This window comes from Oryza brachyantha, chromosome 4 (genome assembly GCF_000231095.2).
Source record: "Oryza brachyantha chromosome 4, ObraRS2, whole genome shotgun sequence".
NCBI classification, from domain to species: domain Eukaryota; kingdom Viridiplantae; phylum Streptophyta; class Magnoliopsida; order Poales; family Poaceae; genus Oryza; species Oryza brachyantha.
This window is the reverse complement of record NC_023166.2, coordinates 16,210,115-16,219,806: the sequence shown is the minus strand read 5'-3', so window position 1 is coordinate 16,219,806 and position 9,692 is coordinate 16,210,115. Positions and strand designations below refer to the sequence as shown.

General features: G+C 44.6%; 2 protein-coding genes across 2 annotated transcripts; one reads left to right on the top strand and one right to left on the bottom strand.

Moving 5' to 3' along the window:
- The first annotated feature begins 1,361 nt into the window (after positions 1-1,361).
- On the top strand, positions 1,362-2,895 carry LOC102700331 (amino acid transporter AVT3B-like). The gene has a single exon (XM_040523335.1). The coding sequence runs from the start codon at positions 1,449-1,451 to the stop codon at positions 2,733-2,735; it is 1,287 nt and encodes a 428-aa protein (XP_040379269.1). The 5' UTR covers positions 1,362-1,448; the 3' UTR covers positions 2,736-2,895.
- A 4,871-nt stretch (positions 2,896-7,766) lies between these two features.
- Positions 7,767-9,416, bottom strand: LOC102700050 (cis-zeatin O-glucosyltransferase 1-like). The gene has a single exon (XM_006652584.3). The coding sequence runs from the start codon at positions 9,395-9,397 to the stop codon at positions 7,994-7,996; it is 1,404 nt and encodes a 467-aa protein (XP_006652647.1). The 5' UTR covers positions 9,398-9,416; the 3' UTR covers positions 7,767-7,993.
- Positions 9,417-9,692: the final 276 nt, after the last annotated feature.

Here is a 9,692-nt window from a genome sequence, read left to right as displayed (position 1 = left end):
TAGTTGTAACTGTGTTGGTACATACACTCACGTCGCTCGATTCATAAACACGTACCAGCAAGAGTTATAAATGAATTAAATAAAGCGATGGTGGGGTGGGTCCAAGCAATGCAATTCTATAACCCAAAAGACTTAACAGAGGCCGAAGTTCGGACAACTCCGTACCTAACTTTCAACGAGATATGAAGAAATTTGCAAACTGACATGGAACGTGATAGTAAAGAATGATCGGATCACACATGGGTTTCGAATAAACAGCCTAACACCTACAAGCTTGAAATAACTATGCGTACGCACGCTGATAGCCTGATATGGAGTATGTTGCAAAGAAGGCTCAATAACTTACCAGTTATATCACGGTAACGCCAGCTTCCAATCGCTAAGCACAGCCATTAAAACCGCACCAATTTACCCAAGGTCGTCAAGGATGGCAGCTTCTTCACCGAGAGAAAAAAAAATAGAAGGCGATTGGTTAACGCGCGTGAGCAAGTGCATGCACCAGCTGCGTATTGACAGAAGACGCAGTACACACTGCGACATCAACGTTACTGTGTCTGTGTTGGCTCCTGGCAGTTGGCACACGATCACAAAACGCACACATACATCCTACCTAGCCATGCATCCGCGGGGCCCCGGATCCTGCTCGGAGTAGGCCGCATCTCGCGTTTTTTTTTGTCCAGATGCATTAGCGGGTCGGCCATCGATCACCCGGTTACTTAGCGCGTTTGTTCGGCTACACTGCACCCAGCCTGCCGGCTACACATTTACACGAAGATATAGCGCGTTAATTGTCGGACTCGTAGTGATCCTCCCATTAACAAAAGGAGACGGGACCGAGTTGAAACTTAAACACAGGGAGTGGGAGAAACACAACTAAAGTTGGGCAGTATCATATAGAAAAATATTAAATAATATATTTATAAATGAATTATAATTTATAAATTAGACTTATATATATTCTTAGCGATTTAAGAGTTAAATACTAAAAATTAGACTATAATAAAAAACCCAAAGATAATTTTTAAACTTAAAGTTTAATTTTTGGTTTATATAAACATAAGCCGAATCCAGAAGTCCATGACCACACGTGCCGAAGAAGTACTGACCGTTCCATTTCCAATTGGAGCCGCGAACGATCGTGTGCACCTCGTCCATGAGCCAGCCTAACAGCGCGTCATCACGCGAGTACACGACGCACAAGGAATGTCGTGAACCAGGCGCAGGATGGTTTTCTTTTTTCTTTTGGCGAAGAAAAGTCCACGAGACTTCCGTTCCCGCGACATCATGACCCACCTCGACTCGACTCGACTGATTGCGCTGCTTCGTGGCTCGGTTCCCGCTACAAGAGGGGAAACGCGCGGCGAGGCGAGCCACCCGAATCCCCATCTCGTCGCGGGGCAGCGAGCTCGTCGGCGTGCGGCGGCTGGTCCGGCGAGCGAGCGATCACTATGGGGTTCCACAGTAGGGAGGCGAGCTCGTCGTCGTCGCGGCTGGACGCGGCGCCGCTGCTGCCGCACCATGGGCACGGCGGCGGCGCCGGCGGCGGGGGGCACCACCTGTCGTCGCAGCCCAAGACGTTCGCCAACTTGTTCATCGCGGTGGTCGGGTCGGGCGTGCTGGGGCTCCCCTACACCTTCTCCCGCACCGGCTGGGTGGCCGGGTCGATCCTTCTCCTCGCCGTGGCCGCGCTCACCTACCACTGCATGATGCTGCTCGTCGCCTGCCGCCGCCGCCTCGCCTACGACCACCCAAAGATCGCCTCTTTCGGGGATTTGGGCGCCGCCGTGTGCGGCGCTGCGGGGCGGCACGTCGTTGACGCCATGCTCGTGCTCAGCCAGGCTAGCTTTTGTGTCGGCTACCTCATCTTCATCTCCAACACCATGGCGCACCTTTGCCCGATTGGGGATTCGTCCCCCTCGTCGCCGCTCCTCACGGCGAAGGCGATCTTCATCTGGGTCATGCTGCCGTTCCAGCTGGGGCTTAACTCCATCAAGACGCTGACGCTCCTCGCGCCGCTCAGCATCTTCGCCGACGTCGTCGATCTCGGCGCCATGGGCGTGGTCCTCGGCCAGGACGTGTCCTCCTGGCTCGCCAACAAGCCCCCCGTGTTCGCCTTCGCCGGACCCACGGAGCTCCTCTACGGCCTCGGCGTCGCCGTCTACGCCTTCGAGGGCATCGGCATGGTCCTCCCGCTGGAGGCCGAGGCCGCCGACAAGCGCAAGTTCGGTGGCACGCTCGCGCTGTCCATGGCGTTCATCGCCGTCATGTACGGGCTGTTCGGCGCCATGGGGTACCTCGCGTTCGGCGCGGCCACGCGGGACATAATCACCACCAACCTCGGCACCGGGTGGCTGTCCGTCGCCGTGCAGCTGGGGCTGTGCATCAACCTCTTCTTCACCATGCCGGTGATGATGAACCCAGTCTACGAGGTCGCCGAGCGTCTGCTCTGCCGCAAGCGCTTCGCCTGGTGGCTGCGCTGGATCCTCGTCATGGTCGTCGGGCTCATGGCCATGCTCGTGCCCAACTTCGCTGACTTCCTCTCGCTCGTCGGGAGCAGCGTCTGCGTCCTGCTCGGGTTCGTGCTGCCGGCGGCGTTCCACCTCAAGGTGTTTGGCGCCGAGACCGGGTGGACCGGGCTCACCGGTGACGTCGCTGTCATCGTCGTCGGGACTGCGCTTGCGGTGTCCGGGACATGGACATCGCTCGCACAGATCTTCAGTTCTTCCGATTTGTAGACCAATGCGCAGCAGGCAGCGCAGCTACTAGCTCATTTGTACATTGAATTAAGCAAATAGAGTCACCCAATTCAGCTGGCATATTGATCTGGGCATGGTTCACGTGGTTAAAATTGAATACAGATTATACTTGCATTGCCTTATAACTGGCATGCACCAAGCTAGGAAATTGGTAAAAATCCGTACGGTTTTGGTCAATGATAGTATGATGCTACCAAGTAGCAGATCATGATTTATTTGAGATTTTGTGAGTACTAATAGATTTGCCTCGGTCCAACAAAAAGTATCTCGAGGTATCAAATTATTTCTCATCATTAGATCTAGCTAAGTAGTATGCACACTGTTAGATCCAACGATCAGAAATAATTTGATACCAGGTATCTCGAGATACTTTTTATTTAACTGAAGCAAATCTCGAGTACTAAAGCACGATGAATCGATGTATTCAGAACCACAGAGGCTATAAGAGCATATGCTTCGATATGTAAGACATTCCATGCATGTGGGTATACTCATTCGGTCCAAAAACATATACATGTGGGATACCAGGATATGGATATACCTGTGTAATGTACATATTTATATAGTGAAGGGGATTCAGAATTGTAAAGAATAATGTAAATATAGATATTGTGGTAAGCGATTAGGAATATGACAAGTATTAGTATTATATGTTCGGGTTTTCAGAACTAGTTGGGTATGAGTCAGATAGGTTTAGTCTTAATATATTATTTAGTAAAGTCTATAGTCGGTCCTTAAACTTGTGGCATGGTACCACTTAGGTCCATAAATCCATGAACTCGTTTTAACGTCTAAAATTATGGACCTAGATGGTACATTAAAACGAATTCATGAACCTAGATGATACATTAAAACAACTTCATGGACCTGGATGATACATTAAAACAAGTTTATGGACCTAAACGTGTATTTTTTAAGTTTATGGACCTAAGTGGTACCGCGCCACAAGTTTAAGAACCGGCCATGTATTTTACTCTATATTATTTCTCTATCACTTGTAACCTTGCCCCTTCGTATATAAGAGGATGTAGGAGGTCCTTAAGGGATCATATGATAGAAGATTGTGCAACATCTTGATTGCGCTCTGTTTACACCAAATAATACACATACAACCGGAATAGGATCCTATCTCTCATTGAGACCCCGAACCTCGTTAACCCATGTCCTTTGCCTACCATTGTTCTTGGCTTTTCATTTGTCACCCATGTATTTAGTACCAATACAAAGCATCGACAATACCTATATAGTTTAAGTATATAGCTGACTAGGAGATGTAAAATGTGAATTTCTAAACAAAACTTCTTATCCTATATCTGGTGGTGTTGCACAAAATCTATACCAACGTCGCTAAAGTCTTAAGAGATCTACTTAACTGTAGATCCCAAACCTTGAAGTTTGGGGACGTGCTAGTTAATTTGTTGCAGTTGGCAAGGATGATAGAAAAAATGGATCAAATAAGCATTTGATTGGTTAACAAGCCGATGAGAGCCGTTGAGATAAGCTGATTGACCTAGAAGCATCGTAATAGACAATTGGTTATGTTATCAGTGAGACCAATAAATATATAAGAACTTGTATATATCTTCGACTACAACTAATTGATAACCAACTAAAATTTATAAAATATCTAATCTAGTTTACCAATAATAATATTGATAGATAGAATTTAACCGAAACAACATAAAATTATGATTATTAAGGATAGATTATACAATTTAATAGATCAAAATCAACTACCACTATAATGAGCCGATGATGGCCGTTGGCTACGACCAAATGAGATCCTACGTAGATTTGTCAAAATAATCAATCCAATTTATTGAGAATAACTTTGATAAATTGGACCTAACCGAGAGAATATATATAGGATTATGCTTAAAAGATATACAATTAGTATATTCACACTATCTTTTGATATCAATAACTTATATTGTTTATCTAAACAAAATAACTCTTTGATTAGAACATCGATGAAACAATAAGCAATATACGTCAACTTAATATGAACTATTTGATGACCATATTCTAATAGATTAGCCCTAACTGAGACATTATGAAATTAAATATAGCAAATAATTTAGTATTAAGCCGATATAAATTGCATTAGGTGATTGATCATAACAATTACATAGTCAAAAGTAACATAAATTAAGCTGATACGATAAAAAGCAACAATATATGATTAATCATAATATTGAATTTAACCAAGAAAGTTCCAATCTTGCCAATATGGTTATAACTCACTCAAGTGTCGGAGATTGAGACCGATGCAGCTCAACTGGTAGCTCACTATGTCAAAAATTACAGCTAAGGGTGATGATGCTCCGAGGGTCGTATGTGCTGAACCGTTATTGTCTTTACATGGGGGCATTTAACTTTTTGCCATTCTTATGGGTGGTGATAATAAATTTGTCATTGGACCCATATGCCATATACTCATAAGGGTCCACATAACATAGACAGCGAGTGATAAATCTGTTTTAACCACTCGTAAGAGTGACAAAAAGTTAAATATCTCTTTACGGGGGGCCGGTGCACATATTTATAGTTTTATACCCTGGGGACCTTATTCTAGTCCGATGAAGTCACATGCAACCGATCGGCAATGATTCAAAAGGAAAAAGGAGAAAAATACTATATCCAATTATGATTCAACTAGTATTTGCCCTTTTAGCTCTTTTACGAAAGAGCAATTTTACAGTAATTGAGTAAGTATAGAGAGATACTAAAATTTTAGTGTAAAATTTAGTATCTTATAGTACCTAGGTACTAAAAGATACCAAAATTTTATTCTGGTACCTTGTTAAATACTGTAAAATTGCTCTTTATGAAATGAAGAAAGTAAGTTAGGCTCTTGTATCCAATTATTTACCTTACACCGCAATTCTTAATCATTCCACAAAGTTTCAGGGTAGCTATATTATGAAATGAAGAAAGTAATTTAGGCTCTTGTATCCTGAACAATTAATTTACCTAGTTACGAACATAGTCGCTGCAGACATGCAAAGTTTCTTCAATACTCTATAATGACTAAGTTTAGTTTGGTTACTCCTCCCGTCATAAATATTTCTTGTTTAGGATGATATTAGGTAAAAAATTAAATATTAGATCATGAATTTTATATTAGAATATATTCATAAAATCTACTCCCTTCATCTCAAAATGTAACAGCCTGCTTTTCACGATAAAACTTGTCTATGAAAGATTCACTATGAAAACATATGCTAAATTTAGGACTTGAACCAGCGCGAGCATGTTTCATTACATAGAATCTAAAAGATATGCTCAGCTTGTCATTTTAGAAATGACCATAGCCAAAGTTATAAAAGTTAACCAAATTTTATTTTAAACACAAAATATACACGACCGAGGAGAGTTTTTTTAAGTGCTTAATGCGATAGCTATAGGCAACAGTGCCCGTCCTTGAAAATATTTCCTTGTGAAAATATTGCTCAATTATGAGACCTACTGCTTGATCAATAGACTAGATGATAGTGAAGCCAGGCGCGCAAGCTGTTCCAGCTTTCAATGGTTGCTACATCTCTTTCCAGCTGGGACACAACCATTAATCTTCATGGGCAATAAGTAAGTGAAAATCTGTAACACCCTAGTCTGTTTGAAGTCTGTTAGTAGTGTGTGTTTTGTCCATGCGGTCTAGAAGTAGAAGTGTAGCGATGATTTAGTATCACATTAGAAGTTTAAGTAGGTGAGGATCTGCTTATAAACCTTGGTGCTCCAACCATGATATTCTCAGATTGACCCTTTTACATGAAGTGAGGACGAAAGTATAAATAGGATACCATGCGAACGTGTGTTACAGTTGGTAGCGCTCTAGTAATGCAGATTTTGGGATTTTGGAGGTAGTGTGTTAGCATACTTAGAGTGAGTCAAGGTGATGTAGCCAGATACGAGAATTGACATATTGATTCGTGCTTATGTGGAGGAAAGAAGCGACGAAAGATAAAAACAAGTTGTATATTTGTAGTTAGGGATAATTAAAAATAATCTAAAGTTAAGAATTTTATAAGCTTGTTCTTAGTGATATAAAAACAAATAATAAAAATAAACTATGATTAAACCCCAAAATCAACCGGGACTTTAAGTCTTAAAATTCAAAAATTAGCTAATAAGCTCAAGTATATGCGAACGTGCTATAGGTTTAGATGGATTTCACACAAACTCGTTTTATCAATTGCACATGACTAATTAATTATTAGCGATTACAATTTTTAAAATATACTTGATTTTAAAAAGAAAATCCCACGTAGAGTTTTTTCAAAAAATTGTTTAATAGTTTGAAAATATGGTAACGAAAAACAAGAAAATTTCTATCCCCCATCCACTAAAGAAGGGTGATGGCTATTCTCTCGGTTCTGATGTCAGCACTTCGATCATGGTGGTGTGTGTGTGGAGCTGGACTCGTTTGGATCGTTGTGCTCTAGAAATAAACGAAAGGGACCGTTTTGCATGTGCCCTTTTGTCATGTTCGAACCATCGGACTTATTACAAAGTTCATTCAGAACGCAACTTTATGTGGTTACATACTTCATTTTTTCAATTGACACGTGGACCCTTAGATCTATATTTGATAATTTATCTTATATAAAAAATTAAATTTAAAAAGTATTTTTATGATTTGTTTGATTACTAAAGTAACTTTAAGCATGATTTATAATTTGTATATTTTTATAAAATTCTGAATAAGACAAAGGTCAAACATATATTCAAAAGTTAACGATATCGATTAAAAAAAGGAGGGATTAGTATTTTTTTTTCAAATGCTTTCTCCATGTAAAGCCAGCATACAACACAACAAAAGAGCTTTGTTGATCTTTTAAGTAAATTATTCATTGGCTTTTGCACTCATGTTTTCTGAACCGTCAAATAGTGTATTTTGTATAGAAATAATATATATATAGACGGTTATCGTATCATTTTTATGGAGTAGATTTTTCATTTTATATTAGTTGATTTCATCATTTATAGTTATTAAATAGCTAAAAAATCAGATAATCTTTTATTAAAAAAATACAACCAAGGTACACCCTGTAGAAAACTGGAATGAGTTGGACATCTCCAAGTTTACAACACCATATGTTTATTTCATTCGACCCAAATACAGAGTCACCTGATTTAAGACTCGAGAACCATTTACTTGGATCCGTTAAACTCCAAATTGAAATCAAACCGCCACTCCATAAGTTTAAAGGTTGTTTTTTTGACACGGCGTTCTTTGATCACCTTGTGATGTGAGCAATGAAGTCATCCAGGTCACTGCGCGATGAACGGACGGCATCACCGAGCTCCTTGGCGCGCTGCCGCACCGCCAACCCTTCCTCAGAGTCCATCAACTTTTCGATCACCTCCTGTATGGTTGTCGCCGGCACCACCTCGCCGTGCTTCTCCCATGGCCTCACTAGCAGGCCGGCCTTGAAGTATTTGCATACCAGCTCGGCGTCCCATGGCTGGTCGGAGTGCATGGGCCACGCAAGAATCGGCTTCCCGTGGCTCAGGCTCTCCATGGTCGAGTTCCAGCCGCAGTGGCTCATGAACGCCGCCGTGGCGGCGTGCGCGAGGATGTCCAGCTGCGGCGCCCACCCAGTGATCACCAGCCCCGTGCCTTCGGTTTGCTTGGAGAACCTGGACTGAAGCTCCGCGTACCGGCGCTCGCTCTCGCCGGAGTCCGCGAATATGTTCCCACGGTCGGCGTCGCGCAGCACCCAGATGAACCGCTGCCTGCTGCCGTGCAGTGCGGCGGCGAGCTCTGCGACCTGCTCCACTCGAAGGGAGGACGTCGTGCCGAACGACACGTAGAGCACAGATTCCGCGGGCTGCTTGTCGAGCCAGTCAAGGCATTCGTGCCGCCGCCGGCCCAGCTGCTGCTGCTTCAGTGTGCCCATGTCGAGCACTGGGTTTAGCGGCCCGACCGCGAAGAGCTTCCTGTTGCCATCAGCCTGCAGGTTCTCGGCGAAAGCGTCGATGAAATCACCCTCGAGCGCTCGGCACGTGTTCGCGAGCATGCCGGCGCTGGACGAAAACGATTGCCACGGTCGGGCCCGTTCGTTCACGTAATCCTCCAACTCCTCCGTCATGTAGGTGTTCATGGGGACATAGTGGAGGTCATTCTCGCGCAGGAGCCGGTGGCCGGTGCCCATGTTCAATAGGACGGTCGAGATGGCCGTGCAGTTCAACCCGAACGCCTCGCCGTTGGGCAGCCGCGCCGCCTCCTCGACGGCGAAGGCATTCATGGTGTCGGTGACGACGACGGCCCGGCGGAAGGAAGCGGACACCCTGTCAAGGAGCGCCGAGAGCGGGGCGCGAGCGCCCGCCGTGTACGTCTCCCAGAGGGGCATGAAGTGGGAGGGGAAGGGCGTGTCGGCGGCCGGGTCGGGAGGCGGGGAGACGAACGCGGAGATGTCGAGGTCGTGGAACTGGATGGAGAGGAGGGCCTCGTCGCCCCAGCCTTGCACGCGCGCCTTTGCCTGGCGGACGTGCGGCGCCGGCGCGGCGTAGTAGACCGTCAGCCCGTGCGACGCGAGCTGGAGGCACAGGTGCAGCAGCTGGTTGAGGTGGCCATGCGCCGGGAACGGCACCGCCACGACGGCCACCGTATCCGCCGGCTGGTTCCCGTTGGCTGCCATTCTCAGTGCTGTCCGAGCGGGAGAGTGGCCTGAATGATCGAAGTATGGGGATGGGTTTTAATAGGCCATTTTAATACCACTTTTGCTAGTGATAGAACATTTGATTTTTTTTCTTTTTCTGTCAAGCACATAACGTATGCGGGACTGAGGAGTGCGTGTATGAAATTTTTTTTAACTTGCTTGTATGTCTTCAAATTATCATCTAACGGTAGTGAACTGATCTGAAAATTAAAATTTTCAAACATTTAATTACTAGGTGGACCCTTTTAATACGTAGTACTCGAGGGAGGTTCTC